This window comes from Pseudorasbora parva, chromosome 7 (assembly GCF_024679245.1).
Source record: "Pseudorasbora parva isolate DD20220531a chromosome 7, ASM2467924v1, whole genome shotgun sequence".
In the NCBI taxonomy this organism is placed as follows: Eukaryota; Metazoa; Chordata; class Actinopteri; order Cypriniformes; family Gobionidae; genus Pseudorasbora; species Pseudorasbora parva.
Window position 1 is genome coordinate 12,364,395 of NC_090178.1, and position 20,903 is coordinate 12,385,297.

Sequence of the window (20,903 nt, forward strand, 5' to 3'; positions counted from 1 at the left end):
TGAGTGAAACGCCACTTAGTCTTTGTTGATCAGACATTGCCACCTTGTAGAATAAAGGTGAATAGCACTTATTCAAAGATTCAATTATAGCTGTGCAGAAAAATATATATTTACACCATTACACACCTAGCGACCATTGATATTTTGTTGTTGATATTACTGTTTATAATTGATTGATTGAGCAATACTAGGAAGTTTGATGTCTAACTTAAAAAAAAAAAGAATGAATGAATGAGGAGGAGGGTAGTGAATGATGTCCCGGGTGACTAAAGACCCGAGATATGCGTATATGGGTGAAATAAGTGGTTTGCAGCTGGTTTTGCATTAGAATTTACATTGGACATGAAGTGGCATCCAAACACCATACCAAATTTGTTTAATAATAAATTAGGGAAGAGTAAAAATGCTCCAATAATAATGATACTAATACCACTTGGCTTAATAATAATAATAATAATACATAATTTTTACTATTATTCATTTACAAAAATAAAAATAAAAATTGTTTGCATGATTGTTGCATTTAGCGCCATTTATTCTCTTTAGACCAACCTGTTGAGAACCAGTAATTTAAATAACATCAAAACGAGTGGATGAGTGGATCATTTGAAAATCATTACTGAACACAAGTGTCCTCTTGATGTTCTGACTCAAAGGGTCAGCTTCAAGCTAACATAAAAGCCTGAATGTCTCAGCTTAGCATAAATAAGTTTCTGGCATTAACATGGCGTGATCAACGGCAAGGTCATGGGCTTTTATTTTCAAGGAACCCACATAGTTTCTGCATACTTTCAGTGTAGCCTACTGTATAAAAGCATCTCCCAATCTAAATAAAGAAATGTGAAAATCAAGTAGCACAATGAAGTTTAATAACTTACTGAAACCATTACAATGAAACTACAATAATTCAAATCTCACATTCAGTTGTGAACTGTAGGCCTATGTGTTCGGACTGCCCCGATAATTTTGATTCTCTAAAACGAACCGTCTCACTGGGGTCATTTGTTTAGGAATCGAACACTGTTTGGTCTGTGCCTATAATTAAAAAGGCAGTAACGAGTTCAATTGCTGTTATACAGCACTTGTTCCCTGGTCGGTTTACAATGCATTTGGTGTCATTCATTGCATAGGGATAAAAGACTAGGAGACAGATTTAACCAAATTTACCTCCTCCCTTGTGACCGACTAGGCGGGTATTCATCTCACCCGCTTTCTGACCGTTATAATCAGACCTTTTGTTAAAATGTTGGCATGACGTTCTGGGCCAGAGAAAACTAGGCAGCTGATATCTGCCTCTCCATTGTGCATTTTGATCGAGGCAGCTACCAGCAGCATTACAACTTTATACTGGAGCAACCGTCAGCACCCGCCTAGGAGACGCTGGTATTTTTCCACTTGGGCACCACTGGGAGAGACACAATAGGAAATGTGCCAAAGAGAGCAGTTTAGATTGTGGAGAGACAGTGGGTTTAATGTCATCTGCTCCTGGAGAAGCATGCTTTGTGGTAAAAGTCACTGTAATGATTATGCCAAGCAAATTATGAATATTGTCCACAATAGTAAGTCAAACATTAGTTGATACATTTAGTTGAAACCTTGCAGTGAACTGCATGCAGTAAGCAGTTTCAGCCAAGGAATAAAAAATAAACTAAAATGGTCATTTTTAGGTCAACTGTCGCAGAATGAAAAGCACCGGATTGTGGGATACCATAATGCAGCTAAGGATACATCTATGCATGCCTTCATAAATCGATCAGAGGAAGGTATCGCAGGAGAAAGGAAGTAAAGCTAACATTGGATTCGGATGTGCCTTGATGTCTTGCAGTCGAAGGCAGCATTTTTAGGATTTCAAATCCAGTCCAAATGTCTAAAAGTGGAGTTAAACCATGGACTGTATAAAACTATAGATGTAGTGTCTGAAGTGTCAAAGTGGTCGGTGCTGGCCGTCACCATCTTAGCAGAGCGTTCACTCCCGGATAACCGAAAATGGGCAAAGAGTGAGTGGAGCTGAGGTTACGTGATGCTAGAGGATTCACCGTCAATTCACCTGTCACTCAACCACTACACCCTTAATTATGCAACATTTTAAGGCTTTATATTATTTAAATGGATGAGTTATAAAATGGAGGGGGGGGGGGGGGGGTTGACTGCCTTTTGGAGCCTGTTTAGTCTATGAGATTGACTCCCTTTTGGAGCCTGTCTCTAGTGGCCAGTCAATGAACGGCAGTTAAAATCACTTGTGTTGGATCAAGAGAGAGACTGGGAGGATATTGCTGCAAGTATAGTATGAGGCATGCGCCTATATCATAAACATCATAAACACAGCTGTTACAGGTGCTTGTGAAAGCATACTTTCAGTAAAAGGTCCAAAGTATTAGTATACTTTTAGCTGTGTTGTTATGTATCATCAGTAAGCAACTGTATAGGCTAACTCAAATTAGACAAACTCATTGCTTATAATAAACCCATCCAACATATTTGCACCAGGTGCATTTTTTTGACATGACATGCCTCAACTGTTTGAGGCTGTCAACACTGAACATATCAAAGTAAACATTATAAACCATAACATTTGTCTTTCAGAAAAGGTGCATGATGATGTTGCATTGTAGCATGTTGCATCGCAATGCCTCGTTCATTTTTTTTCGTTCAATTTTTGAAGGTCAATAAATTATCAATTTTGATTTCATGGAACTTTAAGGAACACTTAATATCAAAATTTGCAAAATATCAAAAGTTGCAAATGTATAATTCATAGAAATAAGAATTGTCAGATAAAAAAAACTGTAATTACCTTTTTACAATGTTTTTTATTCTGTGGCGGAAATGGGCTTCCATATTAAGTGGTCTTAATTGCATGTCTATTAATTTTTTCTGGCTAAGTCATCAGTATTAAAACAATAAAAGACCTGCAATATTTCAGTTGGTGTGCAATGAATCTAAAATATATGAAAGTTTAATTTTTATTATTACATTATGGAAAATAATGAACTTTATCACAATATGCAAATGTTTTGAGAAGGACCTGTATGTGCCTAGATAAACATTTAACACCAAAGTCTACTTTATCTTGGGGCATTTGAACTCAGGTTCACTCAGGTCACAGGGGCCAAAAATAAAATGAAAATAAATAAATAAAATAGAAAGTCTGGAGTGCTGGACATCCTAACACAGAGATGAGGGCTAATCTGTAAATCACCACTAGCTTATTCAGCCCCTAATGGAGGCAGCACAGAGCGCATGTTAAACATGGACCCAAGTGATGTAATGGCAAACTAATGCTTTACACTGCATTAACTGCTTAAAACATTAGAGTGATGAATGAGCATGATAAAGCCAGTCAATGACAGGCTCTCACATACTGTTTTTTTTTTTTTAAATGAAGAAATTTGACTGGATACATTTTTTTTGTGTATGTGTGTATATATATATATATTAGCATGTTTTTTTTTTATTGTTAGCATGTAATGTGGGCAAGGACAGGTGTCTTTTCTATTTGTTGTTTTATTTTAATTACATTTTAAATGTAGGTTTCCTTTCTCTCAGGAGAAAGACATTAGGAGGGGATGTGTTTGTGTGTAAAAGCATGTGCAACCAGTATGTTATTGTGGTTAGAGTAGGGGAGGAGCATCGCTCATATGGGAGCTAACATCCCCCACTCTGTCCAAAGAGGAGGATCATTACATAACACTATGACATTACGTTTCATGACATCATCCAAGGATCCAACTAAAAATTTGATGACTTCAGTCTAGGCACTAAAAAAAACTCTCTCTCTCAAAAAAAGGCAAACATTGCATATTGCATACCAGCATTTAAGTAGAGGTGTTTTTTTTGCTACATGTTCAGGCTAGTGTGGATTCAGTGGTCCATTAGAGAGAGAGAGAGCTCACAGCTCAGTGGTTCTGTAAACTGGGTCACTGTCAGCGATGGGAAATTAAACGCACAGTATCTCTCTGTCAGTCTGTCTGCCTGCAGGCAGTTTGATTCTCAATCTAGCCAATAGACATTCAAATGCATTTATCAGAATGTATTTTGGCATTAAGTCTATGCACATCTGATGCACATGGGTCAGTCAAAGTGCACATCTGGCAAATTAGCTTTAAAAACATTTTAACAGATCAAGTGTCAGTTATTAGGCTTAGCCGAATTATAATAAGGCTGACATAACAAAGAAATCAATAGGACATGTTTTTCATCATGATCAATTTATATTGACAATTTTAGACTGTACTAAAAGACTATATTTAATCCATCGTTCGTTGGAATGTTTTGGTGTCTGAACATCTATGTATGTATGTATACACACACACACACACACACACACACACACACACACACACACACACACACACACACACACACACACACACACACACACACACACACACACACACACACACACACACACACACACACACACACACACACAAAGTGTTTCCATGTTTTATAGGGACTTTCCATAGGCGTAATGGATTTCATACGGTACAAACCATATTTTCTATCCCCCTTCACTGCCCCTGCCCCTAAACCTACCCATCACAGAAAATATTCTGCATGTTTACTTTCTCAAAAAAAAAAAAAAAACTCCTTCTGTATGATTTATAAGATATTTTCCTCATGGGGACCAAAAAATGTCCCCACAAGGACAAGGATTTTGGATATTGCCATCTTTGTTGGGACATTTTTTCCCCTTAACGTAGGGATTACCAGCCCACCCACCCACCCACCCACCCACACACACACACACACCCACACACCCACACACCCACACACACACACACACACACACACACACACACACACACACACACACACACACACACACACACACACATAAATGCATGCATAGATACATGCATAACACTAGCATTACTTGCTTAATTCCAATCAGCAACATGTGTGGTAAGCAACACGTGTAGCACGTATGAAAGGCCTGCTGGTTAAATTAAAATCTATACTCATTTAAAATGCTAAAAAAGCTTTTATTGTAGCCTTTGCCCCCAGTGACCATCCCAATAATTTCCTTGGCAGGTTTTTTCTTTTTTCTTTGTGTCTTTGTGTAAGACTCCAGAGACCCTAGACAGGGCGAGGCGTCTAAACACCATCTGCTCCCCCCTTTTCCCTGGGCAGCTTACTAAATGTCTCCCCCCTTATACAGGATGAATGAGATCCAGGGTGGGGCAGAGAGGAGACTGGCAGAGCATGATACAAGCACTTTTGGACCAAGATGAGGCCTAGGAAAATAATAGAGATATTTAACTTATATTAGATATTTTTATCTAATAAAATGCAAATGCATGACATTAAATGTTGCATTTTCCCTTTGGATAAGAGCATCTGCTAAGTAATATTATTGCTTTTAAAATAATCAGAACAACATAACTGACTCCAAACATTTGCCTTTCTCAAGCAGAGACCAAGTCCATCCAGCGACAAAGAAACAAACACCAGCCACAAGACAGTAAAAACCAGTCAGCTTGAAACGCATGCTGAGAATATCAGCTCTGCCATTTAGCTAAAGTTCATGCAATGACAGAGGATTCATTGAGGCATTGGAAAGCACAGAAGCAATACAATCACTAATGCAAAATGAACTGTTAATTACCCGATTGCTTTGGTCTAAAAACAATTAGGTCACGTGTTGCTCCTTTGTTCTAATACTTTAAATTGGCTGTAGTCATCTCTGTATGACTACTAGGGGTGAGGTCAGGTGTAATAAAGCCTCATCCCACATCGTCTTGGAGTTACTTTTTAAGTAAACAAAATTTGCTTAAAAAGTCTCAACTTAGGCTATTTTATTCCTCTAAATTTAAATTTCAATTGTTCTATACTAGTGCTTATTGTCCATTTATAATTTATGACACGTTTCAATCAATAAATAAGCATTAGCCTATAGGGTGTAGGCGGTTTTATATACGCCAATAATTTAAAAGTAAATTATGACTATGATTGTATGCCATTGAAATGATAGCGTACTACATATCCCAGAGTTCCCCACACGACAGTCATTGGTTATATCCAAATGTGACGTAACACATTTTGGTCCTCTTTTGCGCGAACGGTTGATGCTGAGGCATAGAGGAATCTGCGCGCGGTCAACTCCTGCTCTGATTTCCACTTCATCGAAAGGTGTGTGCTTTTTGTTTTCAAATTTTAATATTTTTGCAATGTATCCCAACCGTTCCTCACGTGACAGGCAAATAACGTATCAAAACCGTAAACACTCGTAAGGTTTCTTTTTTTTTTTTCAAGTAACACGACTATTTACCCCACTATTTGTGGAGGGGACGTAACGTTGGATAATAGACAAGGGCATCGAGAATATTCTGTGTGGTTGGATAGTTATCGCAAATAAGAAAGTCCACGAATTTAAAAATAGCTATCGCAGCCTAACATAACTGCTCGTCGTCGCGCGATCATTAAGATTTTGTGTTTACGTCGTTTAATCGGGAGGGAATTGTGCAGTATCAGTGCAAATGGTCGAGGTGTTAACGTTAGCCAGCTGGCTCTCGTTTAGTTTGAATGCTTATTTTGGTGGTGACACAGACTTGAACAGATTTCTGCTTTACCTCAATTTTTAACAACAAGCCCGCCATATAACGTTAACGTTAGTCCAAAATACAGCGTGACAGGTGATGTAAGGGTCTCTACGTCTTTTGTCTTCGTTGTTTGTGCATTCACCAACTGATCTAATCCTGCATATTTTTTCCAATTTACCTTCAAATACATCAATAACATCGATTATTAGACATAGCAATATGCATTTTCATGTCAGCACTGAGATTATTCTGTTGAATGGGCAGTGCAGTAATGTCTGGTGTGAAAGGGGAGAGATTTGGGTGTGATCTGGTTCGCTGGAATAACTACCACGTTACATCCATACAATTATTTGTAAAGGTTTAATTTAATATTAGCATGTACCTTGAGCATTATTATGCTCTCATTGTTATTTATTATGGAATATATGCATTAATATCGCTTTTTGCAGGGGGTTTATAATGAGGGTTTAGGGTGTATCTCGGCCATCTATTGTCTCCAGATGAGATCCTGGATCCCTACGGATAGACACCAATGCTGGATGTTTATTTTCAGCCATCGAGCGATGATTTGTTGTCAGGTCATATTTAAGATGTCAAGTTTGTCTAATACTTAATATGCGACGAATCACTAAAGCTCGAGGATCACTGCCCTTTTGTCTTTGTTCGTTTCTTACACAATATCCCCTTTGTTTTAATCTCTCAATAGCCAGTTGGATCACATTACATTACAAAAAGACATGATGATTTGTATTTTATACATTTCACCGGAGTGGACGCTCTGTATATTGTAGACTTTAATTTGACTATTATTGTTTAATTAGATGATGATGGCAGCACATCTCAATAGATGGATCCGGTAGTTGTTATGCTGGCAGCAACTCGTCCATCTCTTGGCTTCCAGCAAAAAGGATATATTGCCTTTAAATAGGCAGTACATTTTGATTTTTTTAACAAGAGTTTTGTCTTGCTTGTTTCCTTCCCATAATAGCATTCATTTAGTGAATTATGCATGACTATTGTGGCACGCCACTCCCTAAAGTAGTGCACTAGTGTTATTTCTAGTCATTTATTTTACACAGCAGAGACCGATTCCATTCAGTGATTTTTAATGAATAACCCTTGAAGATAGAAATTTTGTTGTATAGCTCAGGCTTGTTTACAGTATATGAATGTTATTAGCTGTTTACAATATGTGACAGAATACAGAAGCGTGTGTAAGAATAAGTGTGCTGCATCAATGTTTCTGATATCATAATATGCTTTGATTTGGCAGGTGTGCGAAACCATCAAGGTTGGAAGTGCAATGGCGTCCTCTGGAGGTAAGATGTGAAAATAGGAGCAGCTAAGCTCCAATTTTGAAATCAATATGCTTCTCTATAACCATAATCTAAATTAAGTCATTCTGCAAATAAAATGCATGGGTTATCAAATGCAATGCTGTACGGCTTATAGACTTTCAGGTTAAGGAACTGGACAAGCGTGCCTCAGGACAGGCTTTTGAAGTAATCCTGAGTCCCACGGCTCCAGATGCCAAGGGAGAATTCCCACTTTCAACCCCAAAGAAGAAGGAGGTATCTCTGGATGAGATCCAGAAAAAACTGGATGCAGCAGAGGAGAGACGCAAGGTAAGGGATGGTTTAGCAATGAATCGCGAACTATCCTGCATTCTGGTCCTCATGTGTTCTTCACTTCATATTAGAACCATGAGGCAGAGGTCCTGAAGCATTTGGCTGAGAAACGAGAGCATGAGAAGGAGGTCCTTCAGAAAGCAATGGAGGAGAACAACAACTTCAGCAAGATGGCAGAGGAGAAGCTAAACCAGAAAATGGAAGCCAACAAAGAAAACCGCACAGCACGCATGGCAGCTATGAATGAGAAATTCAAAGAGAAGGTGAGATGAATACATACAGTATGTATTGTATATTAATCCATAAAGCTTTAGTTCTATTGAATAATACATGTTTATGTACGTGTTTTAATGGATGTTTGTTTCTTTATTTTAGGACAAGAAGCTTGAAGAGGTACGAAAGAACAAAGAAACAAAAGAGGGGGGCGAGGGGGACAACTAAGTTTCCCCTCTCATTTTCCTTTTCATTTAGGGTATAGTATTGGGTTTTTTAATGTATCCAAAGATTTATTTTTTGTTCCATTAAATGGCCTGTTTTCCATGTTTGGATCCATGTACTTGCCACTTTTTTATTAAGGAGTTTTGGGGAAAAGCTGGTGCACAACATTTCATCAGTTTATGTGTATTCAGTTGTCTTTCATCATCCCCTCTAACTTGTAGATTTGTCCAGTTGCAGCTCGATAGCATTTAAAACGAGCAGTGTTTTACTGATAGGGAAGCATGCCTGTGTTATGCATAGGTCTAATATATACTTGGTATATTGCATTGTGCAAGTCCACCTGTTCCCTTGTATGTCAGTACTGCCATCCTTTGAGCTTAATAAAGTTGCACAGTTGTTTGTTATGGTACCAGTTTTGCCACGGCCTCTTTGTTGATCTGCAGTCAGCCAGAGTGTAATGTGGAGTAAAATTCCTTCTTAAAATTTGTACATTATCGAGATGAATGGCAGTTTCTGGAACTCTATATAGAAAAAAAAAAGAAAAAGATTTTGCCAAAATAATCAATCTTTTGGGACACTTTTGATGTACTTTTATAATATGCATGGGATTCTTAGTGTTAATGCTAAACATTATCCACAAGCATTTCCTTTTCTAGATCAAACCTGTAGTAATTCATACCTAATATGTGCTAATGGAAAAACAAACTGCGTTTCAATGTATTCAGATAAGGTGTGATTAAAAAAAAATCTAATAAAATACATGGCTTGAGACTATTTGAACTATACTGGCATCTAGTGGTTTTGAGCTTGCCAAACAGGTATTAGAAAAGGTTTTTTTTTTTTTTTTTTTTTTTTAAATCATCTTAACATGGTTTAAAAATAAAATAAAAAATGTTGTTGACATTGACAACTATTATTATTTTACCATTTGTTGCCAAAATAGTTACATGCATGAAAATTGATGGAAGTTGTAAACAGCTTTGCAATGATGAATGGCTTGTTGTCCACATGCTGTCGCATTATTGTGTTCAGAAATAGTGCATCAATCTTTTCTAAAAATGAATTATACCTTATTTCCAAATTCTGAACTCCCTTAGTAGAAGCAATTACATGCATCCAAAAATTAGATCATGTCCAGTAACGTTGTGTGAATAAGTGTTTTTTAATTGAATAAAATAAAATTGAAATCATGTGCTTGTCTGTGTCAGAAAGGGTATGCAACTCAAATGACCTCCAGTCATCCACACGCTGTTATTTTTCAGTCACTCAGAGTACTGTAGACAGAAAAACCTACCAATATGACATACAATTCAGTTTACAACAAGAGGTTTTGAATAATTTTTACTCTGCCTCTTTGACAACTTTATGCTGGAACAATACTGCAAAGTGCATGGGAATATGCTAATATTACTTGACTGACAGAAATATTTTGCCTTCCTGTGTCTAAATTCACAATGTGGATCTTTGTTTCCACTGTTAACAGAATTTGACAAGGACACATTGTCAGCGTGAGTGCCTGTGTGGGCGATGACATAAGCCTAGTTTAGAACAAGAAGTGAAAACAGAAAATTCACAATGTGTACATATTAGACAATGTGTACATTAAAACTACCTTTAAATTGAATTAATTACATATGTCTACATGTGACTTCTGCCAAATCTGCTGTTAATTCTGAATGTATGGTAAATTTGCAAATTTACACACAGTAGCATCATCTAATATATCCCAAAATATATACACATCTTGTATCAGTGGCTCTCGCACCTTTTATTAAAGAGGGCATGCAGGCGGTATTAATAAGAAGATGGTAGTTTCATGTTTCACAGCCCATACATTTTACAGGGTGTTGCCACCTTAAAGGGTGTTTCCTATTGGCCAGTTTTTCTAGACGGAGGCGGGGACAATGCTCTTGTGTCTTTCTGATTGGACAGTGTACGTGCCCATCAGACATCTTAGATTTCGGCCATCTGACAGCGATACTGCAGGGAGCTGACAGGAGCCTCTCCCGCTCAACACATTTTCACGTAATTTTTCATTATGAGATTTTCCTTGTTTCATTTCGGCTCCTCAAGACGCATATGAAGGCAATGCAGCTCTCTGACTGAGGGGATTTTCCTCATAAAAGGTAAACCAGTTAACCGATCATTTGTTTAAGGTAAAATGAAAGGTGACGAATAAAATGTATTTGTGTACATTCTGCACGATATATTATTTTAGACAAAAAAAAAAGTGTTGAAGAGGTTGTTTGTGTTGAAGAGGGGATGATGAATTATCATAGCTAAAGATTGATGATCGACATTGGTTTAAAACATGTACAGTAACGTTACATTGGGTAATGAAGACCACGTTTTGGGCTGTTGCTTACACCTGTAGACTTTGAATTTTATCAAGACAATTTCATTGTTGCGCTTCCGGCGTCTCACGTTTCTCTTTCGAGATTTTACGAGAAACAGCTTGAGGGTGTGGGAAGGGTTGTCTGCCTTTTGGGATGCCATCACTAAAATTTCCCACATCTTTTGCCTCCTCCTTTTTTCGTTTTTTAAAATTAGATTCGAAAATTAAAAATATTTTTTTTTGTCCAGGCCTTATGATTTTCCAGATATTATAATCGATGATTTCGTTTGATCAATTTCGTCCTTATTAATTCATGTTCACGAGGAGCTTTACGCAGAGAGCTGATGTTACGTAAGCGGTGAAAAGAAACGCCCCGTTGTAGGCTACATCACGTTACCTTAATATTCAGGACAAACCAGAAAGCATTTTTGTAACCCTTTTACAATAAGTTATATGTTTTACATCTTATATGTTATATGTTATTAAGTTATATGTTATTTTCATTAACCTGATATTCCATTTGAACACGGATCAATTTGCATGGATCGCTTAGATTGTGGTTTGCATTCAAATAGAATGGAAGCAATAAAAATAGCCATTATCTTAAAAACACAAATTAAAACGTTTAAAGAAAAGAAAAACACCCGACACTTCAGGCCTATGTCCTATGTCTATGGGTTGATTTTATATTAAAACTAGTGTTTGTCTTTTTCTTTTTGTTAAAATTCACATTAAAATTTGTTAGGAACGGTTTACTTTGCCCGTTTGTCTGATTTACCCAGATAAAACGTTCAATGTTAAACTATGAAAATGTCTAAAAATATGATACCTACTATATACAGGATGTGAAATAAACAAAGTAATTCAGTATTAAAGGCACAATATGTAAGATTTTTGGATTAAAATATCCCAAGCACAGTGTTATATATTTTGTTGACTTAAATTATCCCAAATGTTTTACCGTGCCTAATATCGCAAATGTTTCACCGTGCCTAATATTGTTAATGAAGTGTGCAGCAAGTGTCTCATAGTAGCCACCGAGCGAACGCACAGAATAGCATTATAACATAACTTTCAACACTCAAAATGTATACCGGTAATAGGATAAAACAAGAAATCAAGGTGTCATCAAGTTGCGCCTTAGTTTTGAATAACCAAAAGAAAATAAAAAATAAGAAAAATATTTCTGGAGTCATTTAAACTTTGCAAACAATTTGTAATTTTATTAAATTAAAATAAAAACGTGTATTTAGGATATATATCAGATGTTTGCCATGTATTTGTTCTTATCAGGAAAAAGTAGTTATATTTTATTCCCTGATATATATTTTATTCTGAATATAATTTAACTCACCATCCTTTTCTCCACATAATTCTATACAATACATTATCTGAGCTGCAGTGTAAATGTTTATGACTTTAATGAAAGAAACGATGCATGTATTCAAACATAAAGTGGTTAGAATGTTTGGGTAATTGAAGAATGCAAGGGTAATTTTTAACTGTTGAATACTTTCTCCAAACAGATTTTACAATAAACTGCTGCTTAAATATTCCTCACCATGGCGACGGTTGTGATGGAGCAGATCGGGCGGCTGTTCATCAATGCGCAGCAACTTCGCCAGATCCCACGTTTCCTGGAGTCGGCCTTCCCTAAATTGCCTTGTACTGTGATGGTGAGCGACGTGCCGTGGGTTTTCCGTGAGTCACACATATTCACAGGCTACCGGCCGCCTGACCAGAGCTGGCGCTACTACTTCCTCACTCTGTTTCAGAGGCATAACGAGTCTGTAAATGTGTGGACACACCTGCTGGCCTCCCTAATTATCTTAGTCAAGTTTCAGGAGCTGTCTGAAACGGTGGATTTCCTGCGAGACCCGCACGCCCAGCCGCTTTTCATCTTGCTCCTGGCCGCGTTCACCTACCTGGGATGCAGTGCGCTGGCCCACCTACTCTCAGCCAAGTCTGAGCTCTCACATTACACCTTTTATTTTTTGGACTATGTGGGCGTGGCCGTTTACCAGTATGGCAGCGCCCTCGCCCACTTCTATTACGTTGTCGAAGAAGACTGGCACGCTCAAGTGCGAAGCTTTTTCTTGCCAGCTGCAGCCTTCCTGGCCTGGCTGTCCTGTACAGGCTGCTGCTATGGCAAGTATGCCAGCCCAAGTTTGCCCAAATTCGTCCACAAGCTATTCCAGGTGGTGCCCTCGGGCCTGGCCTACTGTTTGGACATCAGTCCGGTGTTCCACCGCATCTACAAATGCTACAGCTCCGAACAAGGCTGTGCTGACCAGGCGGTTGTCTACCACTGCTATCAGGTCCTCTTCTTTTTGATCAGCGCCTACTTCTTCTCGTACCCTCATCCTGAGCGTTGGCTCCCGGGACGTTGCGACTTCTTCGGGCAGGGCCATCAGATCTTCCACGTGTTCCTTGTGCTCTGCACTCTAGTGCAGATCGAAGCTGTGCGACTGGATTACATCGAGAGGAGACCTTTCTTCGAACGTCTTCATGGTGACTTAGCTCACGATGCAGTGGCTCTTTTCATCTTCACAGCGTGTTGCAGTGCACTCACCGCGTTCTATGTGCGCAAACGGGTGAAGGCGTATCTAGAAGAGAAGCAGGAGTAGATGTCATGACGGGGGGGGGGGGGGGGCCTTGCTTGCACATGGGGGAGGGATTGCACTGGTCTACAACAACTGAAGCAAATAACAATGAAAGACCTTCTTAATTTTCAGTTGATCTTATATTTGTTGTTAACGATTTTATTACGTGGGCCTGCCGGTGCATTTTGAACCAACTGCTTTCTGTTTACCAAACTCGTGACATGCTTTAAAACCGCATTACTTATGGAGAATGGCTCTAAAACATCGGATTGCCTGCTGGAAGGTGCTCAGTTCCTAAGCTGATCTGTATGACGAGTGCCATTACAACCTAATAAACCCAGATTACGTGAGATCTGTGAGGGAATGTTAGCATTTTGCTGATAGGTTAGTTTGCATACAGGATAGTTTATGTTATCATTAGATATGTTCATACTTTCGTTGTGCCTCTAAATCCAGCTCATTTTGGTGTTGTAGTGTGCTACTCTTAATGATTTCTTACATGTCATTTACACATTTGCCTGACTTATTTTATTGCAAAGTACGCTTACTGCGTTCCCTGTGAATCAAACCCATGACCTTGGTTTAGCTAGTGCCACATGCTACTGTTACAAGAATGTACATGTGAGTAAATTAAGTTCCCATGCCATCAGACCAGTCCAGTTAGCAAAATGTGGAGCTCAGATGAACACATTTGAATGTCAGTTTAATGCACAGCTCTTAAATCAAGACAGAAATGCAACAAGGAATAACTTACTAGAAGATGGCTGAATTTTAACCAGTTTCTCTTTAATTAAGCAGATCAAATTGCTCCCTCTGCACTGCTTTTTAGATTTTAAACAACTATTCTTGGTTTTGGCTTCACAGACCAATGCAAATCAGTGTCAAAATGACTTCTGACTTGCCTTACAGTGCGTCTATAATTACCTGCGAATTGCAATCGATTGGCTTTGCACTGCCAGTGCACACTTCTCTGCCTTTTTGATGTCTAGCCTGTGAAGAGGGCTAAAATAACGGTTTCTACGAAAAAGACAGTAGGCAGAATGTGATGTCATTGGGTTAAAGTATAGGAGATGTAGCAATAGAGTCCATGCTTTGCATGTATGAGGTCCTGGGTTTAATCTCCAGCATCTCCAAGCAATGTAGGACTTGTCGTGACCTAATGGTTAGAGAGTCAGATTGGTAGCCCGAAGGTTGTGGGTTCGATTCTCAATACCGGCAGGGAATGACTGCGATATGTGTGTGTATATGGTTTGCAGTGTGTGTGTGTGTGTGTGTGTGTGTGTGTGTTTCACTACTCGCTGCTTCTAATGTGTGTGCACTAACTTGGATGCAGAAGACAAATTCCGAGTATGGGTTACCATACTTGGCCTTTATGTCATGTCACTTAATTGTATAGTCAGATTCAAAGATTTCAGATGCAACCCTGCTCATTAATAATTTGACACAAAAATGAAAAACTGCTCATCTTCATGATTCTCAAACTTATTAGGAAGTTACTTGACGACACTTTTTTTTTGCATAATGTTACAATAGACAGTTCACCCAAAAGTGAAAATCCATCATTTACTCACCCATGTTATTCCAAACTATTTTTGAAGAATGCTCTTGTTTTTTCTCTCTCCATACAATTAATATCAATGGGGCCCAAAATAGCATTGGATTACATTGACTTTCACTGTATGGACATATTTTTGTGAAATGTTCATTTTTGGGTGAACTATCCCAGCCAAAGAGGCGTTTGAAACAACTGTGTCCTTCAAAGCTATGATGTCCTTTTGTCATGAAAATGCTCCTTTTGTACACAAGGGCTATAACTATGGCCTTTACCTTTACTCATACCCTGATACGAATGCCTTTGTGTGTTCTGTGCATAATGTGGAATTTTCTATTAGAAGTTCAGCACTTTATTTACAAGAACAGTCTGAGCATCAAAACTAATATGTGTTAAATGTATATTCTAATGTGCCTGACTACATGCATGCGTCCTTGTGTGAGTATGCATACAGGTGCTTGTCGTGAGTGTGTGTGCGTTTTTGAATGCGTATGTATACCTATGTGAGATGGCTACTGATGAGAAAGGATATGAAGGCTCCGTCTTAGTCTGAACCTGTCTGGCCTTTTAATGACCGTGAAATACATCTTGTGTGTCTCCCCTTGTTTTAGACCTTGTCCATAAATCAACACAGATCCTTTAGAAAGAAAGTGGAAGGATGATCTATTTTCCCATGGAAGTGATCCATATTCATTCAAGATGAATAGTGTGTCACTAGACTGTTGCTGCATTTCCGGTTCCATAAAAAGAAAGTGTTGCTGTGGTATGAGCCGTTTGAGAAACAAAGCAGTCATGATAAACGGTGACCAGCATTCATTTTTGCAACACATATGGCAGATAAGGGGCCATTCACACAGAACACGTTTTTGCAAGTACAAATACAAGGTCTAGAGATGCTTTTTTAAAGAGTCAAACTTATTGTAGCACTTATTTTAAAAATGCTGTGTCATGCATGAGGCACTGCAAAAGACAAATGTGTCCATCTAGTGCACATTTACTTAGAAAGCAAACGCAAGTTGGAGGGTCTAGAGACATGTTTTTTAAGTAATCTTTTTAACTTAAGCACTGCGTTTTTAGAATGCTGTGCTGAGAGTGATGACGCAAAATACGCAAGACGCAAGCAGTCGGGACCAAGCGACAACCTCCACCGGTTTATGCTGAAGCCAATACAAAAGTAACTTAAACTGCAATTCATCGGCTGGCCACTAGGGACAGGCTCCAGAAGGGAGCAGAATCTCATCGAGCCCCATGTTAATATGCCCAACTTAGCAGCAGAAAAAAACCTGTTTACAGCCTGGTACAAATTGTGGTTTTGGTCTATATGGCTAATTTTGCCCTTAATCAAAACTGAGGGGGTCAATTATTTTTTTTTTATAACTCATTCTTTTACATTATATAAAGCCTTACAGTACTGCATAATTAAGGGTGTGGTTACTTTGAGTGACAGGTGGATAGCCATTTATCCACTGTCTATAGTCATTCCATTACCTAAGCTCCGCCCACATCCCACCTCTTTGCCCATTTTCTGTTATCTGGGCGTGACGCGCGACGACCTGCTGCTAAGATGGCAACGGCTAGCTCGTCTTTACGCTTCAGAACTGCTCTTTAGGATCCTATGGGTGACGTCACAGATACTACGTGCATATACAGTGCCAATTCGGTTACAGTTTAATTTTCCAATGTGGGGCCGATAATTCAAACGCGTCAGTAGTTGTCTGGGCAATGCAAGTTTGTTTAAAGCCCGTATATATATAGTGCGATCAAGTATTTATGTTAAGGCTATTATTGATCTGCATTTATGTCGCTCAAAGAGCACTCTTAGCCGGCTACAGAGACACTGGTAGCCCGGCAACAGACAAGTGACAAATTCTGAGTGTTGACATCACTTCATGCATTTTACCAGCACGGTTGGCTAACCATGCTGAGAATTCCGGGCAGAGAGTGGTTTGTAATCGTGCCATGCCGTACCAGGCTCAAGTGGAAACAAAACTGGAACCATTCCTTACTATTCTAAGAAACGCTTTTTTTTTTTTTTACATTTAAACTGCGAGACGCAGGGCAGTGGAATGAAAGAAAAGGGAAATTGATTTTTAACTTCACACATCATTCTAAAAACAACATTTATGTGCGAGATGCTGTAATAGATGTGAATGCAACATCTAGTACGTGTTTACCTAGAAAAGTATTGGAAAAGTGCAGTGGAATGCAAAAAATGTGTTCTGTGTGAACAGTCCCTAAGGACTGGTTCACAGAATGTATTTTTGCTTTTAAAAATGCAAGACGCAGATCAGTGGAACAGAAAAAAATTGCAAGGCATATGGACTTTTTTTCCGCCAATCGTCGATTGGTAAAGTCACGTTAGAATCTCCGGTCGCTATAGAAACAGACAGTGTTTATACACACGTGTTTAGGATTGTGCATTAGCTTTGTCCAGTCTGAAAAATACTGTTTTTTTAAATCATGATTCGAGCATTTAAAAACAAAATTTATGAGAGCTGTCAGATTTCATTGGGGATTTTAAGCATGAAATTTAATCGTAAGCCTGATGAACAGTTTTGAAGAATTTGATGTTTTCCCATTCAAAGAGATAGGAGCGGCACTTGCATGCCCGAGAGGCATTTTAAAGATGGCCGCCGAGAGAAAAGACTTTATTTTGAGCCCTGCGTTTTTAGAATAACGTGCCGTGTCATCGTTAGACACTGCAAAAGACACGAGCGCAACGGTCAAACCCATCCGGCTCGTGGTTACATTGAAAAACAATGAAAAAGTAGCGCAGTGGATTGGAAAAATGCATTCTGTGTGAACGGCCCCCCCAGCCAGTTTTAACAGCACCAGCAGACAACAATGATGTCACAGATTGATGATGTTGTCGAAGACTGGAACTGGTGAAGTGACTAACATGTTGGTTGGCTCATGATGATTTACAGGGAAAATATCTCAGAAAGAATTATCACATGGTGGGTGCTTAATGAAAAACCATAATGATATAAATAAGAAATTATTTCAGAATATTAACTATTACAAAAGATATTCAACAGAAACAGAATATTTTGTTTTTACTGTTGTACCAGCTTGTGTTTAGGAAATAAATGAACCCACTGAAATCACATAGTTGAGCCGAACAGGGAGGCTGCCAAGAAGCTGATATCACTGAGAAAGACAACAGATGAGGTCATATCCTGGCACGACCGGGGTTTGACCTGAAGCCTCAATTCCTGTAATGCTCACATGGAATTTTAAGGAACTCTATAAATGTTTTCTGCTAAACTGTGAAATGTCTCTTTATTAATTTCTGTACTAATCTACTCACCTCAAAGACACTTAAAGAATCTGAATAGACTTTTCTATTTTAAAAATGACCATGTTTAGAGTTTGTTTTTAGTGATTGATTGTGTTTCTTTTGTATTGCACTTAAGTGAAGAGGAAGGACTACTCATAAAGTTACTTTAGAACCTCTTGATTTTGTTCAGCACTTGAACTCAGTTTTAAACTGTACTCAACCACGAGTCCTTGCACGGAGCTGAACTAACACTCGTGTGTTCTGCTGCAGTGCAGAACAGGAAAATAAAGACTGGTGTTAACCTAAACTATACCATTGTGTGTGGAAATGATTATGTGTTGATGTACTATGGTATTTAAGTGAATAAACAACCTACCTTCCACTACATGTTATTGTGTTTTTCTCAGTCACTTTGATACATTTCTCAGATCACAACTAAAATTCTACTTGTTCAACTTCCACATTTAGTCAATTGAGCCTCTAAAATAGCTCAGAGATGCATGCCATTAATCTTTGACTGGAAAGCATACACTCACCTAAAGGATTATTAGGAACACCTGTTTAATTTCTCAATAATGCAATTATCTAATCAACCAATCACATGGCAGTTGCTTCAATGCATTTAGGAGTGTAGTCCTGGTCAAGACAATCTCCTGAACTCCAAACTGAATGTCAGAATGGGAAAGAAATGTGATTTAAGCGATTTTGAGTGTGGCATATTTGCTGGTCTAAGTATTTCACAATCTGCTCAGTTTCCTGGGATTTTCACGCACAACAATTTCTAGGTTTTACAAAGAATGGTGTGAAAAGGGAAAAACATCCAATATGCGGCAGTCCTGTGGGCGAAAATGCCTTGTTGATGCTAGAGGTCAGAGGAGAATGGGCCGACTGATTCAAGCTGATAGAAGAGCAACTTTGACTGAAATAACCACTCGTTACAACCGAGGTATGCAGCAAAGCATTTGTGAAGCCACAACACACACAACCTTGAGGCGGATGGGCTACAACAGCAGAAGACCTCCCCAGGTACCACTCATCTCGACTACAAATAGGAAAACGAGGTTACAATTTGCACAAGCTCACCAAAATTGGACTGTTGAATGTTGCCTGGTCTGATGAGTCTCATTTTCTGTTGAGACATTCAGATGGTAGAGTCAGAATTTGGCATACACAGAATAAGAACATGGATGCATCATGCCTTGTTACCATTGTGCAGGCTGGTGGTGGTGGTGTAATGGTGTAGGGGAAGTTTTCTTGGCACACTTTAGGCCCCTTAGTGCCAATCGGGCATCATTTAAATGCCACGGCCCATGTCCATCCTTTTATGACCACCATGTACCCATCCTCTGATGGCTACTTCCAGAAGGATAATGCACAATGTCACAAAGCTTGAATCATTTCAAATTGGTTTCTTGAATATGACAATGAGTTCACTGTACTAAAATGCACTGTACATCTTTGGGATGTGGTGGAAGGGAGCTTCGTGCCCTGGATGTGCATCCCACAAATCTTCATCAACTGCAAGATGCTATCCTATCAATATGGGCCAACATTTCTAAAGAATGCTGTCAGCAGCTTGTTGAATCAATGCCACGTACAATTAAGGCAGTTCTGAAGGCTAAAGGGGGTCAAACACAGTATTAGTATGGTGTGCCTTATAATCCTTTGGGTGAGTGTATAAGACAGGGCACAACAGTTACAATTTCTTGTTAAATCTGCAAGCAGTGATGAAAGGGCCCTCGCACCCGGGGCCACCCCCACTGCCACCCAGTGGCCTCAAGAGAACAGTGAATAATAAGCGGATAAATATTGGAGAAAAATAGCATTTTTAGCAAGTCATTTTTATGTCACACTTCCTGCTGCCAGCAGGTGGCACTTTGAATAACTGAATTATTCAAAGTGAATGCATAGAGATGTATTCAGGTCAGGACTAGTAACAAACATGAAGTTTGGGGCAGATTGAACATTGTATTCCTGAGTTACAACAACTTCCTGTTTTGTGGCATTAATCTCATACACTAGGACTTAGCCAAGTGTTGCATGATTTACTGTGTTTCTAGCATGTTTGGTACTTCATGACATGTTTAAATGTGTTTATATTGCATATTTAAATCTGTCATTGAGTGAATTACAGTGTAAATCATGCCATTTCCTTTTGCCAGCAGGTGACGCTATGACTAACTGAATATTGGCATGTCAATGTCTTCAGGTCAGGACTCTAATAAAACATTGTTGGACTTAACATGTTTTTTTACAACAGCTTCATGTTTCATAGCGAAACATCAAAATTTGTCAGGCTGCCACGGACACGCCCTTCAGCGAAAAACTCAAGACCTTCACAATTTAACATTGCAAAGGCCTTTAGATTAGGCCGACCAAATATGATGATGATCTGATCAAATCTTTGTGAGGAGTACAATGGCTGGAAATGGCAAAACTGCAAAATTTACTTCCTGTTGGGTTTATTTGAATTTTTTGTAGGTATTGGGCTGTTACATGTTTCTACTGAATTTCATACTTGAAAT

At 38.7% G+C, this 20,903-nt stretch overlaps 2 protein-coding genes across 2 annotated transcripts; both read left to right on the top strand.

Annotated features, from left to right (window-relative positions):
- The first annotated feature begins 6,022 nt into the window (after nt 1–6,022).
- stmn1b (stathmin 1b) lies at nt 6,023–9,798 on the top strand. Its single transcript, XM_067448167.1, has 5 exons — nt 6,023–6,132; nt 7,816–7,861; nt 7,995–8,167; nt 8,242–8,433; nt 8,546–9,798. The coding sequence occupies exons 2-5, from the start codon at nt 7,846–7,848 to the stop codon at nt 8,609–8,611; spliced, it is 447 nt and encodes a 148-aa protein (XP_067304268.1). The 5' UTR covers nt 6,023–6,132; nt 7,816–7,845; the 3' UTR covers nt 8,612–9,798.
- Nucleotides 9,799–10,558: 760 nt separating this feature from the next.
- Nucleotides 10,559–18,765, top strand: paqr7b (progestin and adipoQ receptor family member VII, b). The gene is made up of 2 exons (XM_067448166.1): nt 10,559–10,734; nt 12,470–18,765. Exon 2 carries the CDS (start codon nt 12,506–12,508, stop codon nt 13,568–13,570), a length of 1,065 nt encoding a protein of 354 aa, XP_067304267.1. The 5' UTR covers nt 10,559–10,734; nt 12,470–12,505; the 3' UTR covers nt 13,571–18,765.
- Nucleotides 18,766–20,903: the final 2,138 nt, after the last annotated feature.